This window comes from Gymnoscopelus braueri, assembly GCF_963280865.1.
Source record: "Gymnoscopelus braueri genome assembly, chromosome: 5".
Lineage (NCBI taxonomy): Eukaryota > Metazoa > Chordata > Actinopteri > Myctophiformes > Myctophidae > Gymnoscopelus > Gymnoscopelus braueri.
In genome coordinates this window covers 53889711-53913873 of record NC_137606.1, presented here as the reverse complement: position 1 = coordinate 53913873, position 24163 = coordinate 53889711, and the positions used below count along the sequence as shown (strand labels likewise).

Sequence of the window (24163 nt, the reverse complement as noted above, 5' to 3'; positions counted from 1 at the left end):
CACGGCACCTCATCTTTAAGTACATTTTGATGCCAATACTTGTGTACGTTTACTCGTGTAACATTTTGAACACGGGCCTTTTACTTGTAACAGAGTATTTTTATATCGCGTTGTTGCTACTTTTACTTAAGTAAAATATCTGTGTACATCTTCCACCGCTGGTCTTTAGGCCCGGGGGGAATGTTCATGAGTTTCCCCCGGTGTATGGTGCGGCAAAAGCTTTTTTGGAAGTCGATGAAGGTGATCACTGCTGACAGGTTCCGCTCCCCTGACACCGTCCAGTACCCTCTACAGAGTAGAGCCACTATCTGCCCACCTGCCATGCACTCAGGGCGAGACTTAACCATTCTGTGAGTTTTCTGAGCAGGGCGTCTAAAGGTGACTCTCCACCAAACAGACTACTTCAGACTACTTCAGATCAGACTACTTCAGACTACTTCAGATGCAAAAGACTGGCAAAAGTCTGTTGGCAAAAGTTGGCATTTAGTTCAGCAGAAGCAGTCGGCCGATGTGCACATTGTTGTGCTAATGCATTAGAGCTGGCAGGCTGGCCTGCCAGTGTTGCCAGGTCTCCTTATTATAGGCGACTTTGGGCTTATTTTCCTGTAAAGTCACTTGTAAATATTCATAGTTGCTGGTTGCTTTTGTTTGGGCTTGTTTCTGAAGTGTAGTTGCTTATTTGGGCTTGCTTTCAATATTCTTTTTGAAAATTGCTGATATAATAGGGCTCAAGTGGTGAAACTGGTCGCTTCTTTTGGGCTTGTTTTCATAGACCTGGTCGCAATTGTTTCACTCACAGAATCTGGCAACACCGAAGCCAGCTCGGACCAAACCTTTACCCCCCTCTCTACCCCCTCTTCACTTCCCCCACGGCTCTACCAGTCGGCCCAAAGACTGAACATGCTCGGTTTGTCATCGTGGGGTCGATAGAGGTCCGGACCCGACGGAACGACGCTAACCGACAACAAGTTGTCGGCAGCAGACACTTTCCAACGCCTCCCGCCGCGACGATTTAGTCCCGACTAAATCGTCGCGGTGGAGACCTGCCTTAAGACGGGTCTATAAGATGGTGTGCGCGCGCGTGTGTGTGCGAGTGTGTGTGAGTTACATTGTATCCAGGGTGAGAGGTCTGCACTTAAAAGGCTTATTTTAGCCACTGGACACTTTAGGGAAGTAGCGGCAGCTCTATAATCACCATAGTTACCGTGGCAGAGTCTGACTCATCTGCTTGACAGACCATAATAAGCACTCATCTGAAGATGTGGGACTGAAGAGGAATTAGTCATGTGGCTTCATTACTGCGTGTGCGTGTGCGTGTGTGTGTGTGTGTGTGTGTGTGTGTGTGTGTGTGTGCGTGCGTGCGTGCGTGCGTGCGTGCGTGCGTGCGTGCGTGCGTGCGTGCGTGCGTGCGTGCGTGCGTGCGTGTGTGCGTGCGTGCGTGCGTGTGCGTGTGCATGTGTGTGCATACAGTATGCATATGTGTAGTAGCCTAGTTCTACAGAATATGTGTGTGTGCGCATATTTACGTATACACGTACATATGCGTGCGTGTGTGTTTCAGACATGAGGGATGACGGTATGAATGTTAACAGCTTGGGCCCAGCGATGCTTCCTCTAGCAGTGACTCATTGAATCCCCCCGTTTCCGTCTTCATAATGTTTCCCACTTCTTCTACTGGCAGGAAATTAAAGAACTCACTCGCATCGCATTCCTGCAACGGCTGCACCCTCACACCTGTTCTCCACTTCACTCTCTATCTCTGTCCTTATACCACACACACACACACACACACACACGCACACACACGCACGCACGCACGCACGCACGCACGCACGCACGCACGCACGCACGCACGCACGCACGCACGCACGCACGCACGCACGCACGCACGCACGCACGCACGCACGCACGCACGCACGCACGCACGCACGCACGCGTGTGTGTGTGTGTGTGTGTGTGTGTGTACTTGCATGAAAGTACTTGAAAATGTTTTGTGCCAGGGACCCCCCCCCCCCCAGAAGATAAGGTTTGTTTAAAAAAAAAGAAAAGTTTTTAAGATTCTTCAAAAATGTTCAAAAATAGCAGATGTACGAGCTCGCAGCGTGGCACAAAGTGATGCGCTATGAGCTTGTATATCTGCTATGTTCAACCAGTGTGACGTCGTCTCAAGGGGTCTATACATATTATGGCTAAAATAAAAAATGACACAGATGCTTTCCCGCGGTTTCAACGGGTTAACCCTTTAAGACCGGGGGACGCATCTGTGTAACCACTTTATCCATATTTTATACTTTTGGCTATTCAAAAATAGCAGATATACAAGCTCATAGCGCGGCACCGAGTGCCGCGCTATGAGCTTGTAGATCTGCTATTTTTTTTTAAATCGTGTTTTTTTTTTTGCAAATCTTTGAATATATATCTATAAAGCAATAGTTTTTTACTCAAATCTTTGCTTCTGGGGGTCCCTGGAATTTTTTTTTTTGAGATGGGGGTCCGCAGCCAAATACATATCGTTGTGGGGCTCCTTGACACTGACATTAATATTATAGCAACATAAGTGTTTCAGAAAACAGTTTTAAACTGATTTAGAAGACATTTGTAGAATCCCCAGAAGCAATAACATTTTAGCTAGAAATGCTCGCTTTAAATATATATATATTCAAAGATTTGCACAACATTTTTCACGATTTTTCAAAAATAGCAGATCTACAATCTCATAGCGCGGCACTCGGTGCCGCGCTATGAGCTTGTATATCTGCTATTTTTGAATAGCCCAACGAAATCTAAAAAATTACACACAGATGCGTTCTCAGGTCTTAAAGAGTTAAGGTCCATTCACACCAGGGGCATACATTTTTGTCTCCGCCGGAGGCAGAGAGTATGTTTTCGCTTCGTCCCGCTGTGTGTCCCCCCCCCCCCCCCTAGCCAAGCTAACATTGGTCAAGCTCCACGTGACACGTGACAATATGTTGACACCAATGCTTTTGATTGGCTAGAGGGACGCATGACGAAATAAAATCCTATAAATAGGTGGGTCACTTCAAAAAAGCCATTTATGTTTTGTGAAGTGAGGTAAGACAGGATCAATCAGTCTTGATTGGAACAGTACCTTCCAGTAAAAGTCACATCGTCAAACTGATCCACTATGAAACCATGCACCTACTCCACCGACTGTCTCGTTATTTTGAGCCAAACAAGCTTGTTGTACTTTTGACAGCATTCACCGGAACAGCGGCGTATTGACAATAAATATTTCTTTAACATTCACCTTTTAACAAAGAACTTTTTGTTTAACTAAAAGATATATCTTTTACCCTACTGTATCTCATTAGATACAGTAGATACATGTTCTATTTTAAGTAAGAATTAGAACATTCCTAGAGAACTATGGTTAAAGATAGGGTAGCCTAAGTGATTTCATTTGATTAAAATAGCACGGGTCTGCTGGCGGAGACTTGTGCTCCGAGGAGCACATTTTCTAGTTTGCAATTAATTCACATACATTTAAACTGCTGTTTGTGTTATGAGCACATGCACACTGTGTGTCATTATAACAAGGCGATGAAGCGACGTGGTTATTCTTTTTTTTAAACAAGGTCGATTTTTCAGCACAAATGCAATCGTCAACCTGTATAAAAGGAGGCATCACCAAAAGAAAATGTAGATTTTTCACATTGTTTATGCGCGCTGCTCCTGATGTGTAACAACCTTTATAATTAGCAAAGGTTGAGGGTGTTAATTAGGCAGTGGTGTAAAGTAACTTAAGTACATTTACTCAAGTACTGTACAACAGTTTGAGGTATTTTTACTTCCAATCTTCAATACTTTTACTTCTACTCCACTACATATCAGAGGCAAATATTGTACTTTTACTCCACTGCAATTATCTGAAAACTTTAGTTAGGCCTACTAGTTACTTTGCAGATATAAATTATTACATTACAAAACATACATTAACCACTTCAGCCCTATTTTATACCTAGGCTTGAACATAGCAGATCTACAAGCTCACAACAACGCGTCGCGTTGTGAGCTTGTACAGTAGATTAGCTTGTAGCCTACAGTAGGCTAGTGCACCAAAAATAGCAGATCTACAAGCTCACCATATTGTCGCAGGCTGCGCAGCATGTTGAGAGCTTGCCGATCGGCTATGTTTGGTGTGCGACACGGGCACACCAGTACTGGGAAGTACAACTCAGTTAAAATGTTGAATTTGTAGTAATACAATTGTGTGTGTGTGTGTGTGTGTGTGTGTGTGTGTGTGTGTGTGTGTGTGTGTGTGTGTGTGCGTGCGTGCGTGCGTGCGTGCGTGCGTGCGTGCGTGCGTGCGTGCGTGCGTGCGTGCGTGCGTGCGTGCGTGCGTGCGTGCGTGTTCTCTGGATTGTGTGTGTTCTCTGTATTCTATGCATGACTCCTCCACCATATTAAAAATTCACTTCCCTCTCATGGTGGCAGTTCCATTTACTCGGTCGTTTGTCAGAATCTGCCTGTCAGTGGCAATGAATGAATGTAGAAAAAGCCAATATAGACACGGATGCACCTGCACCTGCTGCCTGGATAGGACTGGATAGGACTGGATAGGACTGGATAGGACTGGATAGGACTGGATAGGACTGGGGAGGAAGACAGCCATTGGGAAGAAGTACAAAGATGTTTTACTTAAAGGGCAACACCACTTTGTTAGAGGTTTGGGTTGTGTAGTTTTCAGGCATGCAAACAGCCCCGAGGTGAAAAAGGTGACAACATGTTGTTTTCTTTCGGGTCAGGTGTCACACAATTGCCCTATTTGAGTTCAAAAAGGTGACTGTAGCTGAAAAGTGACACTTTTGCATGTCTGAGTTTTGTATTAATTTCTAATCACTGGAGCATTTTTTTTTACTTCTTGTCCACTTTTGGAGTTACATTATGACAAGGTAACTACACAACCCAAACCTCTAACAAAGTGGTCTTGCCCTTTAAGTAAAATATCACAATGTAGACATACTCTGTTACAAGCATACTGTAAGTCCTTTATTTGAGAAGTTGGCGATTTTTTTTTTTTGTACCACCTTTTTGTGTTATCCTTTTAGCCTTAATGTGTTACTGTACCAGGTGCTGTTTACATTTCTGACTAATACAGTAATTCCTGAACATCATTGCTGGCCCATGCCCAGCACATTATTACACAGCTCATTCACCTGGAGTGGATTTGACCCGTTCTAATGTTTAATTAAGTACTGTAACAGTGCAACCTTTCATCATCCGTCTCCTTACTTACGTACAGCCACCGAACCGCGGCCATTTAGCTCCATGGATCCACTTATGTTCCTAATGAACCAAGTGCTGATGGAAATGGACTGCAGACGGCATAGCCTCAGGCTGTGATGGAAATAAAACCCACTCTAACAAAGTCACACCTGCGGGTGTTTCACCGCTGATTAGATATCGTCATCAAACGCTTTGAATGCATTTATATTTACTGGGCCGCACCAGCCTACTCAGGAGCAATGCAGGTTGGGAATGCATGCCCCACCCGTTTATGCAATACCCGTTGTACTTGTTGTACTTGTTGTACTTGTTGTACTTGTTGTACGTGTTGTATGTGTTGTACGTGTTGTACTTGTTATACTTGTTTTCACAGCAGCCAGTGCAGTACCTACTAATAAACAACCAATCGTTTTTTTCAGCTCTGTTCAACCGCTGGTCCGACCGAATTCCCACTCAGCAAAAGACACCCCACAGACAGACATACAGACAGACAGACAGACAGACAGACAGACAGACAGACAGACAGACAGACAGAAATAATGTATAGATAGATAACCTGTTAATATTTAGGTTTGTATTGACAAAAAAGCATATACATGCAAATATATTGGCACATATATGTCAGATAAAACACAAAACAAATTGAAAGCTTATTTCCATTGTGCTCATACATGCAAATTTGGGCCAAGCTGTAGTATACCTAAATAACCTGCTCTCTGCAACTTTATTCTTATCTGTGTGTTTCATAACTGTGGATCTGTCTGTCTGTCTGTCTGTCTGTCTGTCTGTCTGTCTGTCTGTCTGTCTGTCTGTCTGTCTGTCTGTCTGTCTGTCTGTCTGTCTGTCTATCTACATGCATCTGTCTATCTGCAGCAACATTCACAACATCACTCATCTCTCTCTCACAGTCCCTTTTTGTCCTGTGGCATGCGCACATACACACATACACACATACACACATACACACATGCATACTATATGCTCTCTCTCTCTCTCTCTCTCTCTCTCTCTCTCTCTCTCTCTCTCTCTCTCTCTCTCTCTCTCTCTCTCTCTCTCTCTCTCTCTCTCTCTCACACACATCCTCCATCCTGCATGTCGTTGGTGTTGGGTGGAGAGACCTTGTATGGTCAAATCCGTTCTCTCTTTTATATTTATTTTACAAACTTGTAGACTGACAACAGTGAGTGCAACACTCTTGTATGAAGAAGTAGGGCATTAAGAGTGGGTCCACGGGACCGCCTGGAGAGCCGGGTGTCCCCCGGAGGCGTGGGTTAAGTTATGAAAAAACATACAAAGTTGAAACATGGATATATGAGGTTTCTCCCCGACAACAACAATATTATAAGAGTCCTTCAGAGTGGCTTCATGGTCACTGAACTTAATTTCACAATTAAACAATTACACAATTACACAATTACACACACACACACACACACACACACACACACACACACACACACACACACACACACACACACACACACACACACACACACACACACACACACACACACACACACACACACACACACACACCGTCAATGGGTTGCCATGACACTCCTCACCTACACACACTTTATATAAGTCCCATCTGACAACATGTGATTCACACAGGTTCCTATTTATACAGTATGTATGGTACAGGTATGGCGTGGTGTGACTGTAGAGTGGGTGGGCGATGTCATATAGATCATTGGTTCTCAATGTGGGGTTTGGGGACTACAAGGGGTCCAAATGGAACCTTTACAGGTCTGTCAGATCCAACCCCTAAGGGTCAATGTGTACACTCTCAGAGTTAAATTAAAATACAGTTTTTCGATCGATTAGTCACCCCATGGAGACTTGAATTCATGGATATATAGGGTTAAGGTTAGGGTTATTATTATCTACAAGCTCACAACACGTCGTTGTTAGCTTGTAATGTAGAGTGTGTGCGTGTGCGTGTGCGTGTGCGTGTGCGTGTGCGTGTGCGTGTGCGTGTGCGTGAGTGTGTGTTTGCGCCCGTGTGTGTTCATGCCCCTCGAGGCTCCTTTTGATATAAAAGTGTCTTCTTCCTGCCAGTCATTTCCGCTTCAGCGGTTTTAACGTTTTCTTGCCAGGCTCCACTCACCTTTTTCTTCATTCTTCCATCTATTGTCCGACTCCTCTGCAGTCGTAAGTGTCTTCACTCTGTGAACGAGAAACTGAGTACATTTACTCAAGTACTGTGCTTAAATTAAGTACAATTTTGAGGTACTTTTACGTAACTTAAGTATGTCCTTTTTTTTTCAATACGTCATACTTCTACTCCAATACATCTCAAAGGCACATTTTGTACTTTTTACTCTACTAGTTACTGCAGTGCAGATGTCGATTATTAGAAAACATTAACCGTAAGCCCTGTTTTAATACATGGCTTTAACCGCAGGCTTTGCATCATGTAGTCTACGGCAGGGTTTCTCAAAGTGGGTGCCGTGGCACCATAGGGTGCCGTGACACAAGTCCAGGGGTGACCGCAGAATACTTTGATAATATTTGGAATTTATCAATATCACTTCAGTTTTAACTACTTGGCCCTCTATACTTAATAAAACAGTCCTGAGTTGCACTGTACTTGGTGCGTTCTTTTTCGACCTACACAAAATATCAGATCTACAAGCTCACATCGCGTTGTTACGATGCGACGCATTGTGAGCATGCAGATAGTCTATTTTTGGTGAATGTCTACAGTATAACATATTGGGGAACAGTGTTTCAGCAGTCTATTAAAAATATATACTCTTGGTCAATACCACAAAATGAGCATTTTTGTGTTCTTGGCTTTTGGTCATTTTAATTTTTCGTTTATCACAAAGGAAGCAGGAGATAACGCGATGCAAAGATTTTCTGCTCCATTCACTTCAATGTTAAAAAATAAACGGAGACAAAATTCACATTTTACCTATTTTTGCAATGTATTGTCTCTGGCAGGGAAGGGGGTAGATTGTGTATAACTCTGGCAGTTAGAGAGATGCAACAACAAAGTCAATCCCAGTTTCTTTTTTTTATAATAATTATTTCAGTAATGACTCCAATCAATGTACTCTGTCGTACACTTACACAATGCTTTATCAATGGCAATGAAACAAAATGCAACACTTTCTTTTCATTCAATAACACCATCTCCTTTCTAAAAGCACAGCACCGCTGTGTGGGGAGTTCAGAGATCAGAGGGAATTGTGTTTACATCACACACAAAGAACAAGCCATCCCTTTTGAGGGCTTATCTGTGTGTTGACGACCTCCCAAAGAACTGTAATCAATAACACATGTTAAATATATGTATTCGGTTTCTGTGCCCATCTTGGCAAGCTAAAATAATCACCAACTTAATACCAACTGGTCTTTAATATATGTACTTTGTTGTAACTCAAGTCTGGTTCTATACTACAGGGGTTTAAGTGGTTAAAGGTCCTTCCACACCGGGACTGTTTATTGGGATTAAGTATGTGATTTAAACAGCTGATTGTGTCATGAGTACATCCACCCAGAACGCCAATATTACATGCCGTTAAAGTGACGTAATGTTTGATCTATATAGGGTTGATTTTTCACCTCAAATATAAGCATCAGCTTGTATGCATGAGGCATCATCATTGATGTGAAAGATTTACAGGCTTTGTCGTCACACCCCGTGTGTGTAGAACCTCGCTAGTCATACTATGTAACTTTGCCCTGTGTTTTCATAACAAAACAATATTGTACATTTTTACCCATCATTTCCATCTACCAGCAGTTATCAGCCACTGGAAGTGTGGTGGTGTTTACCTGCAGAAACTCATTGCCTTTTCGCTGTATTTTGTTTGTTTCACTGTTGTTTTGGTAGAAGGGGAGGTATCTGTACCTTTTGAGAGCTTCCAGCCAATAACAGCGCAAAGGTGTGTCCATAAAGGGTTCTGTTTCAAACTCCCGTGTCTCACATAGAGAGAGAGGGAGGAGGGCCAAGTTTGAATCCTCGTTTACGATCAGAAAGCTAGAGGAGTTACATAGTACACAATTTAAGGTCTGCCTGGAGCTGGTCTAAGCTAACTTTATGAGCACGGACACAGACCCAACAAGGAAGCTCTAGCCTATACGCTTACACACCCCCACCCCTACCCCCCGAACCCCAGCTAGAAAACCAATACAAACATTGTTTCCAAAGAGTTTTAACCATTATATATATTCTCACATTGTACAAAACCGAATGGAAATATTAAATATATAATTGAATATCAACGTAAACCAACTTCCATTATCACATCTATACAAAATCATTACATTCTACAGTTCTGCACATCAGAGAAAAACGAAACAAAAAACAGATATAATGTAGAATTATGGAACAACCACCAAGGCAGATGAACACTACAGGATCATAAATCATTTACAGCATTAAGCCACTAGATGTCGCTCTTTTATAACACCAGCAAAAGCAGCCATCAGTAGTCTGCGATGGCTGCCTTACAAGAATATATTTAGGGTAAAAAAAGTACCTTATTCAGATGGGTAACAGCTTATGGCTTAAAGAGGTAAACAAAACACAAGTTATGGAGTTTTTTCTCAGGAAAATTATTTCATCCCCCCTTTTGTTACCTACAAAGTATAAAATGGTTTATTTCTATTAGATTCAAATAGTTGTGAGGCTGCTTAAATGCGTGTAACTACTAAAGATCTTGTATGTTCATCCAACCCTACTCATAAATATATCGTTAGCACTTGAAACCATTAGGAGACACTCTATAAAGTTGGCACTGAGTGAAAGAGGTTGCGTATAATGACAGCACAATAAATTGAAGCCATCAAGCCATTGATCCGTGTGTACACTCTCAGAGTTAGACTTGACTCATGGAAATAAGTAACACATGGATAAATGAACACTGAGGGCCCTATTTTGTCCAGGTCTTATGTCTTAACTTAACACCTGGAGGCGTGGCCAATGCTGTTTCGCTATTAAGGATGGCAAAATGCCTGAACTGGTCACGTTGCCACGGTGTGACTAATTCAGGGCCGTTTACCGCATGGCGCCTTGGCGCAAGGCACATTTTACCGTCCTCAAAATAGCGAAACAGTATTGGCCACGTCTCCAGATCTTAAATTAAGACCTGGTTATTAAGACGTGCAAAATAGGGCCCTGAGGATGTAACTGTATAGAGGAACAGCCCTGTCAAAATGCAGGGTTGCATTGTGACCTCCCTCAACAACAGTCAGCCTAGCAAACAAACAAAAAGAGGCTTGAAACCTAATGATGTACAGTAAACGTTGGAATATCTGCAAATTCTCAGGACATTTTGGGCGACTCGTGTAATATTTCTTAGTTTAGAGCATTTTCCCCACAAAATGTCAGAATGCAAATAAAGTGGCGGTTGACAATTATTCTGGGTTTAATATTAGTTTTGCAGCTTGTAGCATTGTTCTTATTGAATCAAGTTTGTTTTTCTCTTTTCAATTTGGTGAATCCAAAGTCATTGCTCCAGTGAATTCAGCTGTTAAATGGGGTGTGTTGAGATCTGAACAGAACAGCGTGTGTGTGTGTGTGTGTGTGTGTGTGTGTGTGTGTGTGTGTGTGTGTGTGTGTGTGTGTGTGTGTGTGTGTGTGTGTGTGTGCGTGTGCGTGTGCGTGCGTGTGTGTTCATTCATTTATATGCAGATGAACCGCCTTTGTCTAAAATGAGTGAAATTTGCATTCAAGGCCCATCACGACCTCCTCGACGTTTATGGAAAAAAACAAAACACAGAGCACGACATAATTGCATGTTTGCTTACAAGCTTGTTAATTAGTCAGTACAACAGACTTCAACCATTAAAACAACATAAATCTTGATCATCTCAAGTTGGCAGAAAGAATGTAAACATTACTTCTATTATAGGCGACATTCAAATCCTCCTTGACATCTACATAACAATCCACTGGAAATAGAGTGTCATTACGTTTCGATTTAGGGGCAAATGGAGACGTTTTTGTTTCTGTTTATGTAGTCGTCAGACACCCATACATACATCTATGAAATACACGCAATCTATGCAATAAGTTAGGGTTCAGTTTATTAAAAAATACAGAAGGGGGGGACATTTTCTTATTAACTGAAGCCCATGCCTTTAGCTATTTTTGAATATTAAAAAAATGAATTTTATTTGTATTTATTTTTACAAATTTGGACATATTTGCCAGGGATGCCAGGGTTAATGTTTAATTACATTGTAAAACTGTGATATTATCAAACGTACAGTATCAGACAGCAAACGCATGTATATATTTCAATCTGACCAGAAGCAGGGATAAAACATGTCCCCACCGGCCCTAAAAAATAATGACAAGAGGAGGGGATGTCAAAAGCAGAGGCATGGATCCTCCCCTTTCCTCCCCAGCGAATCACACCCTGAATACAATATAAATCCATATGTATGACTTGGTAAAGAAAGCAAAACATGTCGCTGTTGTTCTGCCTGGCGTCATGTCTCTCTACGGTGGGTCCAGAGCAGTGTTGATTTTAGTCTTTTGAATTAAATTCCATTTAGTTTTAGTCATATTATAGTCATCTGAAATGTTTTACTGTTAGTCTAGTCGACTAAATATCATAAAATTATAGTCGACTAAATTTACAGTTGATTTAGTCGACTATAATGGATTTTGGCGGTGCCTGGATGACGTCGTAATGGCTGATTTTACACTTGGTTGCATGCTGAAAATAGCAGATCTACAAGCTCACAACGTGTCGCAGCGCGACGCGTTGTGAGCTTGTAGATCTGCTATTTTTTCAGGGCGCAACAGCTGAGCGCAACCAATCATAAAATGACTTGTTTTACTGGATCTCTCCTCCCTAGTCACTCCCTAACATTTTAGTCTAGTTTTTATTTGTCAATATATTTAATTATTTTGCCAGTGAAAAAAGGTAGTCGACGAAGATTTTTCGTCCGAGTTTTAGTCGACGAAATCAACACTGGTCCAGAGTGATATGTCACAGTGATGTCACAGTGGTGGCTTTATTCTCTTATCAACATCGACCGTGGAATGGATTTATGACACACATTTCACAAACCCCTAATATAGGTCATATTTACTAAGGAAATGTTGCCTTTAGCCTGTGCTCTCTATATAAAATACTACTACTGCAGCCCTATCAACAGAGAATGACCTATTGAAATGCTTCCACTTGCACATAAGCGCTGATAAACTCTGAAACTATCTTGTCTAAGTAAATAAGTCAGCCAACTTATATACAACCTCTGATCAATAACAGAACATCCATGATTATTTAGTTTGTTCAGTATAGCCTCTGTTGATTGTTTGTAATCAATACTTCTCCACCAGTATTGGGCAAGTTACTCGGGAACGGTAATAAGTTACTATATGAAATATTACATTACTCATATGAAGAGTAACTCGTTAGATTAGTATATTACTTTTGCAGGTACAGGTGACGTCATTTTGCGAGAACGCACATGCTTGAAATGAACAGATCTATAAGCTAACACTGTGTCACATTGCAACGTGTTGGCAGCTTGTAGATCTGTTCTTTTTAAGTATGTGACTACATCCTACTATGGAGCATTATTTATAGGCTTGATAGTCTGTCTTGGTCAAAAATAAACCACGTTGATTGTTACTTAGTAACTCAAAGTTACTTGGATTAATAACAGTAAAATACAGTAATACAGTATATTGGTAACTAGTTACTGCCTAACACTGTTCTCCACTGTCCATACTTGCTAATGGAACATAACTGATGTTTTCTCACCAAAACAGAAAGCAGCATTCAGATCAGCAGTTTGTGGAAAACATACAGAAATAATGCGGTATGATTTATATGACATGGCGTCCTTATGCCTTCTATGCTACATTACATTACATTACAGTCATTTAGCAGACGCTTTTATCCAATGCTTTCTCTCCATGTGGGCCATGTGTACCGTCAACATTCAGTAGAACTTTATTCTAAATACAAAAATGTGCAAGCTCATATATCCTGTTATGCTCCGTACATGCCGTGCAGTTTGCAGTTTTCTTCTGGTTTAAGCCTATAAATCCTAACAATTTCCCCAAAACAATCAAGCGCACTAGACACTGCAGGCTGTTAGTAAGCTCTGTTCATTCAGCGTATCGATTCGTTCTTAAAAAGGACGCGTCATTTTCGACAGTTTGAACCACTTTTCCGCGTTGTTGGGGAAACCTCTCTCAGATAATATACTGCACTTTTGGAATATGCAACCTCACAACACATAATTGGTCTAAACATGTGGCCCTTGACGTGCTGAAAAGCAACTAAAGATACAGTATATCGCCTCTGTCGGGTGGAAACCTCATTATGTCCAAAACTGTTACTTTTCAGGATTCAAATTCAAAAATAGCAAAAGTAGCAGATCGACAAGCCCAAAACGAGCTTGTAGATCTGCTACTTTTGAGGCTTTTGTGTGACACTGTAGTATGATCAAGTAGGGCGTTCATTTGTCAAAAACACAAAACGTTAAAACATGAAGATGAGTTGTTTCTGCCCGACAGCAACGTAAGATGAATACAATAATATGCCAAGTTGCGCACACAGATGTGCTCAACATGCACCGTTTCTAAGAGGGGTTAGATTAACAACAAAGCAGAGTGTGTACAGTACAGTAGGTGTCCCTGGCTAGAGGTGGAAAGGCCTGGAGTGTCTTTTCAGTCTGTCCTGACAGAGTATGACATCACATAGCCTGTGTGTTGTTTACACAGTAAACGAGATCCATTTGTCTGCATGTACAGGAGCAAACTAACTTTGGACTGGACAGGGGGAAACGTTACTCTCTCAGGCCTAAACGATTGACTCGATAGTCAGATCGTTGATTATCAATCCAAAATACACGATATATTTTTTAAAGCTGCACCCTGTACTGTAGCTGCACCCTAAGACCCTGGCTCGTGCAATAATCTAACTCTTAGGTCCTTGCTAATAGCTTTAAAGTCATACTATGTAACTTTTATATATATATATATTTATTTTTTTACAATAACCATTCCACGTAAATGTGTTTTTTGAAAACTTCTCTAAACAATATTTTTGTAACGAGTGTCTGTGCCTAACATTCAAGCCAAAATGAGGCAGGCACCATGTTAACAATGTACCGTTAATATTCTATATCGTTACTTACTATTTCTAACAACGTTGTTGTCTTTCTAAACGAAAATATCGCTGCTAGGACAAGGCAGCATTCGTTTTGGAGCAGCACTCTAGTTCAAACTTTTGTTTCAAACTGAATTCTGGGAATCTGAGTTCCACCAGACCACAGACAATCGGAGCTACCAGAGGTGTTGCCTACAATACTACTAAAATGAATGTCACACAGTATGACTTTAAACCACGATTTATACTTTGTAATGTACAATGTATTGCGCTGGAAATAAATCTAAACACTTACAGTCGCAAAGTGTTGTGAATCTCTGAAATCACAAGTTTGAAGCTTTATAATTATAATTTGGTCCCCACTCCTTGGGGTGTTTTTTGTCACATTTGCGCGCATGTGAAATTTGTATTACTGCTAGGAGCAATGAGCAGCCATTAGTACGGCGCTCGGGGAGCAGTTGGGGCTTATTTCTTTGGCACACAACACCATTGAGCATTGACCATTGATAGCATCAACTAGGGGGTTGAAATCGTGTGGACAATAGGAATTTTTTATAGCCAATTGAATGGTTATTGCCCTAAACATTTATGATAATTCTTGGATTCAAAATGCATAATAAATCACCCTGTGATTAATATGACAAATTGCATCATGTCATCTTTGAGGTGTACTGGAGGGTAACAATGGCATTTGTGCAGCTTGATTTGACAGCATGACATGTCTTCTTAGTTGGCCTTTCATTCTGTTGCCTTTGCTATGAAATAATAGTGGACTGTAAGGGTACAGGGCATAGAATTGGAGGCTATTTTGTGGTGCCACATATAGAAACCCCGTTCATTTTCCCCCATAGAGAATTCCGGATTTTTTTTTAAATAAATGATATTAAGCCTGGAACCAAGGCCTCCAGGCTCCTGGTGAATCATGACCATAAAACAATTGATTAAGTCAAAAAATATTTGAAAAACAATTTAAAAACCTTTTTATTACATGTAGTTTATAATATAATTAAATATTCAAATATGTTTTGACACAAAGTAAATGTTTTATGGTCATGATTCACCAGGAGCCTGGATGGCTTGGTTCCAGGCTAATAATTTATATAAATATTTTCGGAAATATCTATGGGAAAAAACTGAATGGGGTTTCTATCAGTGGCACCACAAAATGGCCACCACTTCTATGCCCTAATGCTGAAAGATTGCGTTTAGATAAAAAATGCGTTTAAATGCATGTAAATGAACCACATCCTAACTGGAATCGTAATACTACAAGACTGGCTAATATAACACCACAATAGTACTATTGATAACTTTGTAATAGCATTGGACAAGTTTACACTTATGTGTAGATTTGGCTTATCCACCGGTTAGCAGCATTGCAATTTCCATGCCTGATGTAAAAGAGAACATGATGCAACCTGTTTCACTTTTTAAACTCATCTTACATTTATAAAAATCTCCCCAAAAGAAGATGGCTGAACTCTTAAAACCCAATATGTCTTTGTTAAAGGCTAGATATTGGAATATCTAAATGTGACGATTTCACAGGATTGAGCCCTTGAAGACGAAACTTAAACTAAGTTGAAGAAGCAGCATAGAACATCTAAAGAACCATCCTTGTACGGAAGCGGTGCTAGCAGTGGTTCCCAACCTTTTATTTTATTATATATAAACGTGTACTTCTTCTACAACAAATAGCTGAAATCAGATTGCGAATGGTTGTGAGCTTGTAGATCCGCTATTTTCGAAAAACGTTAACCTTTTTTATAAATCTTGTAGACTTTTCATTTCTTTTCTTTTCTTTATTTGTGTTTGTTTTATTTGTTTTACTATTGTTGACAATACAATGACCCAAAAATGCAAGTTATTATTATGTGCAACACGTTTAAAATGTTGTACTACCTCCAAACAGGAAAGTCCTCATGCCTCATGAGTAATACATTCAGGTTGGGAACCACTGCTATAGTACCTCAACAATAGATAACACCCACAGCAGATAACAAAGCTAAGTAACTATCCAATCTTTGAGTCAGTCTCATTGCTGCTAAATGTTAAGGGGGTTGTTCTCTTGTTAAATGGGGCGATGATTTCAGAGACTAAAAGTAGGAAAGTGATCTAAGGGGACAATCCGAGACGATATAATCAAAAAGGTTGAAGAATAAGGTCCTGTATGTTAACAGGAACTATTACTCTACTCCCGCTCTAGACAAAATTGCCTTTAGAGAAAATGGGGGTCAAATTGGCACTCATTCTGCTCACCGTTGCACTGCTTAAAGTAAAACAAGCTGCCTCACTAGCAATAATGATGGAAGTATGGTGATGAACAAGAGGCTAGGGCTTTGTTCAGAATGCAGGCAAATCCCATATTCTCTCAAATCTGATATTTAGGACCGACTGTCCACACTGTTATTGAATGTGATCTTTAGGACCCTGTTATTACATGTGATCTTTAGGACTGACTGTCCACCCTGTTATTAAATCTGATCTTAAGGACTGACTGTCCACATTGGTATTACATCTGATTCCTGCATTCTGAACAAAACCTAAAACACAGATGATCCGACAAACTCCACTCAGATTCACCGTGGATGCTTATGGACAGTATTGCTTTTACATCTGGAAAATCTTAAATCTGGAATATTTATATATAAAATATCCAAAAAAACTATAAAAACGGTTCAACATATAACATTTTCCTTTTTTTCCCTTATACGAAAACCTATTATCTACCCACAAGCTACCTAGTTACACCCTCCCAACGAAGCCCTAACCCCTTTGGCACAATAATAATCATAATTCACGTTAATCGTTATTATATTGTTGAATTAGCACATTTCAATAGGAATGGTCACTTTCATATTCAGCGCATTAACACAGTTTTTGTACATATCGGTACGGTACACGACACAGTTAAAAAAACGTGGTGACATTTTTTTTTTCTTCCTTTTTTCACCTTTGTTGATATGTCAATGAATTACTTTCATCTAAAAATTCAAAAAAGAACAGAAATGTCTTTGCATGCCCTTATTATTTACAGAATCACACTGAAGTGTATTCTTGCTGGCTACCATGGAGCAGTAATACTAGACTTAACCGGGGTTCTCAAGTTTTTGTTATTCCAAGGACCCCCCATAACTCTCAGAGTTACAGACCTGCCTGGGTCAATTTGGAAAGGGTCCCTGCCTGGACCCCAATTTGAGAACCACTGCTTAAGAGGCGTCAGTTAGCATCAGTTAGCACTCATAGCGCTAATGCTAGAGTGCTAGCTTAGTGCGCTAATGTTTGGGAATGATTCCTGAAATCACTACCAGCCAAATGCAACTGAAACACTGATGTAGCAATCATTTTTTTATTTAATGTATCAATAATTCTAAGTTGTATTTGTTCAGGATATCAAGAGCCCCCTGTTATTGACATTACATTTTGTCACACCATGCCAACTGTCAGGAATTAGCGCTGGTGGGCAAGTATTGCTGCTCCTTGCCAGCACAGTCTGTTCCCTCTGTGGAGGTAGCTGGCACGAGACCAATACTCCATTACTCTAAAGCATCTTAGTGTGTTGCATTACAGCCACATAAGCTTTCCAGAGTTAATGTTAATTAAGTGGCCTGTTACACCATGACTTGTTTACAAGAGGAAAAGCCTGTTGTCTCAAACATTACAAGATTGAGTAGGCTATTATAGACCAGATCACAATTGATTGAATGAACAAAACGGGCATTTCCGGCAGAATGTTTTCACAATATAAAATTAAGTGCGAACATTAGCTGTCTAGTTTGTCAACCTTTGGATATTTTAGAACAAACTATTATATTTTCCATCCAATGCGACGCTGCCAGCATTATCTACCCGGAAATACAGTTTTTGTTGTGGTGATGTCATGATGATTCGGTCTATAGTCTAGGGCAGGGTCTTCAACAGGGGTTCTGCTTGGGGGGGTAGGCAAGCGATTGGCTGTGTTGAGCCAATTGCAAAATCTCTGATAATGGCATCATAAAAACAAGTGTGCGCTTCTCAACGGTAAACGGTTACTAACACTGGCACTGAAACACTGTAAACCCAATGGCCAACAGTCATTTCATTCCCCCAATGAGATGTGTTGAGTAGAAGGAAGGCCGGTCTGGAACAGCTTCCTTGTGCTGTAGTCACAGACAGAGAGGTGAAAAAATGATTGGTCCATATACTGCTTCAGGAATCATGTAGAAAATATACATTCAAACTTCTGAAGAAAACAAACCATAAGATAATAGAAAATATTCAAATAAAAACAGGGCGGACGAAGGGGAGAGAGAAAGACACAGAGAGACGGAGAAAGACAGAGGCGGAGAGAGATAGAAAGACAGGGGGACAGAGGCAGAGGGTGGGTGAAAATAATAGAGGGCTGAATAAAAACAACGAAAAAAAGACATGGTTTGGAAAGTTCCTAAAGAAGCACAGATTCTCAACCTTATCTTCACAGAATTGGACCTTATACTAATGCTCATCATAAGATGGCACCATTTGTGTCTGCTCTAACCTACCTACCAGTGACATGATCGGTAGGCAAAAACAACGGCTTATACTGTATTTCAGTGTGCCATACAGGAAGAGAAAGGCTGCAGTTTATATTAGCTTGAAATCCTCATCAAGGATGTCACTGGTAGGGCAGGGTTTCTGAACTGTCCCCAGCACACCAATGAGACACAGAGGGAGCAGACAGAAATGGTACCATCTCATTAGTGAGGACCAATTATATGAAGATTCGGTTGAGAACGGGTGAAGTGTTCCTTTAAGAGTAACATGCCAGCACGGTGCCGTATGTTAAAACAATGCACTTTAGTCAGAAGCATGTGGGATTCTATCTGCGAGGAAAACCCAGATCCTCACATCTATTTACATGAATGAGCGTTTGTGGATATATGCATGCACACATACTGTAAGCGTGTGTGTGTGTGTGTGTGTGTGTGTGTGTGTGTGTGTGTGTGTGTGTGTGTGTGTGTGTGTGTGTGTGTGTGTGTGCAAAGTTTGTGATCACAAATACAATATGCGATCTTGACAGGCGTGTGTGTGGTGCATTAGGTGTTACAGTACAGTAGTGTGTGTGTGTGTGTGTGTGTGTGTGTGCGTGTGTGTGTATGTGCGTGCGTGCGTGCGTGCGTGCGTGTGTGTGTGTGTATGTGTGTGTGTGTGTGTGTGTCTGTGTGTGTGTGTGTGTGTGTATGTGTGTCTGTGTGTGTGTGTGTGTGTGTGTGTGTGTGTGTGTGTGTGTGTGTGTGTGTGTGTGTGTGTGTGTGTGTGTGTGTGTGTGTGTGTGTGTGTGTGTGTGTGTGTGTGTGTGTGTGTGTGTGTGTGTGTGTGGGTGACTTGTGTGTGTGTGTGTGTGTGTGTGTGTGTGTGTGTGTGTGGTGTGTACAGGTGTTGAGGTTGAAGCCGTGATGTAATAATCTACAGCAACACCTTGACGCAGAAGCATTAAGTCAGGCTTGCAGAGCGAGTCTTAAATACATAAATACTAAATAGATGTTTGTCCGCAACTGTGCCATCGTCTTTGCCTATGGCCCCACACACACACACACACACACACACACACACACACACACACACACACACACACACACACACACACACACACACACACACACACACACACACACACACAGAAATGTACACATACAGTATCTAATTAGTTGACAGCCATGTTAATTTAAGGCCACTACCCAAACGAACGTTATAGCTCTAGACCTCGAGAGAAGAATCTCTTGGCATTTTGCACACACCAAAACACAGAGAAAAAAGCTATTTTGTGTCCGTTTCCGTAAAGTCCTTGCTCTCGTATACACTCCATAGACAACAATGAAAACAAATCTACAGTACAATCCCCAACGTCGGGGTCCTAGAACACTCGCACGTCACTGGAAACAATGTAAACACAGACACAGCAGGCTGTCGCCCTTTGATGACCTCACCAACCAGTCCTTGAAGGACTTGTCCTCTCCCGTCATCCCATTGGCTCTTCTCTACGAAGAGGTTAACCCAGAAACCTTCCGTAACCTGAAACTTCACAGAACCTGTGAAGTTCTGTGATGTTTTTTTTTAGTTTTAGTTTGTTTGTTTACGTTCCCATTATAACCACAACCAAGGGGGAGGTACGTCCTAATGATGACGCAATTCTTTTCAGTATATGTTCCGAGTTCTGGGTTCCTGAAACTCAGGGCTAGTGCCACCTCTTGAGCAGGGCCTAAATTAGGTTCTGAAAACCTTATGTGAAACCAAGCCGTAGCGTAATAGAAACAAACCCAGAACCCGTGAAATTCGTTAACACAGCACACGGTTTGTTTAGTTCTTGAAGTCGGAAAAAGAGCCATTGACCTCTCCGTCAACCCTTCCAATCCCAGTCGTTCCTCCACGGACGAACGGACGGACCGATTAGAGTCTCATCTCCGTAACTCCCCTTTCCTTGGAAACAACCTGCGTTTTGTTTCTCCTGCTTACTCCTCTTTCGCCTCCGTCTCGTCGTTCCTTCTCCGCCGTCCTCTCACAGCGAGGAAGAACTCTGGCTGTAGTTTCTGAGCATCATTCGGTTGTACTTGTTGGGCGAGGGGGGCGATGGCGGAGGGTGGGAGGGGGCCGGGGGCAGACAGAGGGTCGACTCCGAGATCGGCGAGCCGCCGTCGTCGCTGGACGCCAGGGAGTCGCGGAACGGCGAGGGGGGCGTCAGCGCCATCAGCTCCTCCTCCAGCTCCGCCCTCCTCAGGGGGGAGCCGGCGAGGCCGGCGTGCGGGGAAGGCGCCGTGCCCACGCCCGCCCGCGTGGGCGGGGAGGGCGAGGACCGGGCCCGCTGCGCGTAAGGAGGAGGGGGAGGCGGCAGGGGAGGCGGCAGGGGGTACGGCGAGTGAGGAGGGTGCGGCGTGGAGCGGGGCACGCAACCTGCCCGGGGCTCCACGGGGGGCAGGGGCTGGACGTCGGCGTAGGTGGTCAGCGTGGGGGGCTTCGGGTTCTCCCGGGGCAACGGGTACGGGTCGACGGGATGCGGCGGCGGCGGCGAAGCCGGCGGGGCGGGGGCGTGGACGTGAGTGGGAGCGTGCGTCGGCGAGGGGGAGAGCATCATGCTGTTGAGCTCGCTGATGTTGGCGGTGAAGCGGCTCACCACGCAGCTGATCTGGTCCATGAGCGAGCTGGGGGCCGCCACGGTGACCACACTGCGCCCGTCGCTACCCCCGGCGATGTGGCCGGCGCTCGTGTACGACGGCACGCCCGTAACCAGGGGCTCCTCCCCTCCGAGCCTCTGGCTGACCGTGCTGATGGGCGAAGGGGTCTGGGGCCGGTAAGTGGGCACCGGGTACCTCTCCTCGGCCTCCGACAGCTCGTACAGGGTCTTGTCGGCGACGCCGGCGTCGGGGCGTGTGCCGATGGACGGGAAGGAGGGCAAGGGCACGTGGGGGGGCAGGTCTCCGCCTCCGCAGTAGCGTCCGTCGGGCGTTTTGGAGAAGGGCTTGATGATGGCCGTCTGGTTGTTCTCTTTTCTCTTGATGTGGAAGGAGAGACGCTGCCACAGGTGGTTGCCCCGGGAACTGCTGCGCTCCGTCTGGGCCCAGGACACCGATTTCCCGTTGGAGCTGAGGGAAGAAAACAAACACACCGTCAGCTGAGTGAAGAAAACAAACACACCGTCAGCTGAGTGAGGAAAACAAACACACCGTCAGCTGAGTGAAGAAAACAAACACACCGTCAGCTGAGGGAAGAAAACAAACACACCGTCAGCTGAGTGAAGAAAACAAACACACCGTCAGCTGAGTGAGGAAAACAAACACACCGTCAGCTGAGTGAAGAAAACAAACACACCGTCAGCTGAGGGAAGAAAACAAACACACCGTCAGCTGAGAGAAGAAAACAAACACACCGTCAGCTGAGAGAAGAAAACAAACACACCGTCAGCTGAGTGAAGAAAACAAACACACCGTCAGCTGAGAGAAGAAAACAAACACACCGTCAGCTGAGTGAAGAAAACAAACACACCGTCAGCTGAGAGAAGAAAACAAACACACCGTCAGCTGAGAGAAGAAAACAAACACACCGTCAGCTGAGAGAAGAAAACAAACACACCGTCAGCTGAGAGAAGAAAACAAACACACCGTCAGCTGAGTGAAGAAAACAAACACACCGTCAGCTGAGAGAAGAAAACAAACACACCGTCAGCTGAGAGAAGAAAACAAACACACCGTCAGCTGAGAGAAGAAAACAAACACACCGTCAGCTGAGAGAAGAAAACAAACACACCGTCTGCTGAGTGAAGAAAACAAACACACCGTCAGCTGAGTGAAGACAACAAACACACCGTCAGCTGAGTGAAGAAAACAAACACACCGTCAGCTGAGTGAAGAAAACAAACACACCGTCAGGGGTGGACCGTAGGCAAAGTACTCCGAGGATTCTCTATCGTTTCCAATTCAAGGACCCTGCAGTTTCACATGCATTAAGACACAGACCCCCACCTGATAACACTTATTGTATTTATTTTTCTGGGACCTCAATCTTCCCTGTAAAAAAGATTTAGTAAGTGATAGTCCTCTGTTAAAATAAGTTTTAAATAACTATATATTCTGATTAGTGCTGTCAAACGATTAAATATTGTAATCAGGATTAATCACATGATTTATCATAGTTAATAGCGCGATTAATCGCATATAAGTCATCAGTTTTTATCTGTTCACAATGTACCCTAGACTATAGGGATATGTTTCAAGTATTTTATACCCCTATTAACATGGGAGTGGAAAAATATGCTTGCTTTATGTAAAAGTATGTTTATTTATTATTGGAAATCTATTAAAAACACAAAAGAAACCATAATGGTACTGCATTAAACAGGCTGCAGCAGATGGGTATAATGATCTGCTAAATTTACTTAGTAATTTGAGCACTGTAGTGTCCACCTTTAGGCTTTAATATAGAGGTTCACTAAAATATCTCCTTTTTCTTCTTCTTTTTTACATCAACACTAAAGGATGGTCCTCATACAGGATTCTACACAATAAATTCAAAACTAAATTGAGCAGAGGATATTGTAGCCTCCCTGTCACATTAGCATTTGGCTCTCTTTTGAAAGTAGTTGAAGAAATGACGTGGAAGTAACAGAGAACGGGGAAACTAGAAAACCACTAGTTGGCTGTTCCTTAAAGGTAGGATGGGGAAACTAAAGAGCATGTGAAGACGGTTCTACGGTCTGACGTTGTATGCTGGCGAGCAAATAGGCCCCCGATGATTTCATAGATGATGTCACGCAATGACATCACTCATCACAAGCTTGTGGTGGTGGGGCCCCCCAGTGGTGGAAAAAGTACTCACATGTTTTACTTAAGTAAATTAAGTAAAAGTATCAATACTGCAATATAGAAATACTCTGTTACAAGTAAAAGTCCAGAATTCAAAATTTACTTGAGTAAAAGTACAAAAGTATTGGTATCAAAATGTACTTAAAGTACCAAAAGTAGAAAGTACTCATTATGCAGGATGTTTTCAAATGTATAAAATGCATACAAATCTTTTTGAAAATAACTGATCTACAAGGTCCACAAGGTCACAACGCGTTGTGAGCTTGTAGATCAGATATTTTCAGAGCGCAACACCTGAGCGCAACCAAACATAAAAGGATTTTTTAGTTCTACTGGATCTCTTCTCCACTAGTCCCTCTCTAACATTTTAATCTAGTTTTTATTTGTTGACAACATTGTCAATAATATTTAGTCTTAGATTTAGTCATCATAGCTTAGTTTTTATTTAGTTTTCGTCAGTGAAAAAAAGGTAGGCGGCGGATATTTTTTGTCGTAGTTTTAGTCGCAAAAATT

The 24163-nt window shown here is 42.4% G+C and overlaps 1 protein-coding gene across 1 annotated transcript in view; it reads right to left on the bottom strand.

The window, feature by feature from the left end:
- Positions 1-20853: 20853 nt before the first annotated feature.
- The window catches only part of grm5b (glutamate receptor, metabotropic 5b), a gene marked incomplete at both ends in the record, with an annotated part of 153864 nt that continues 150554 nt past the window's right edge, over positions 20854-24163 (bottom strand). The window contains one exon of the mRNA XM_080429309.1: positions 20854-21934. Coding sequence (XP_080285435.1) covers positions 20854-21934 — 1081 coding nt within the window. The remainder of the gene's footprint in view (positions 21935-24163) is intronic.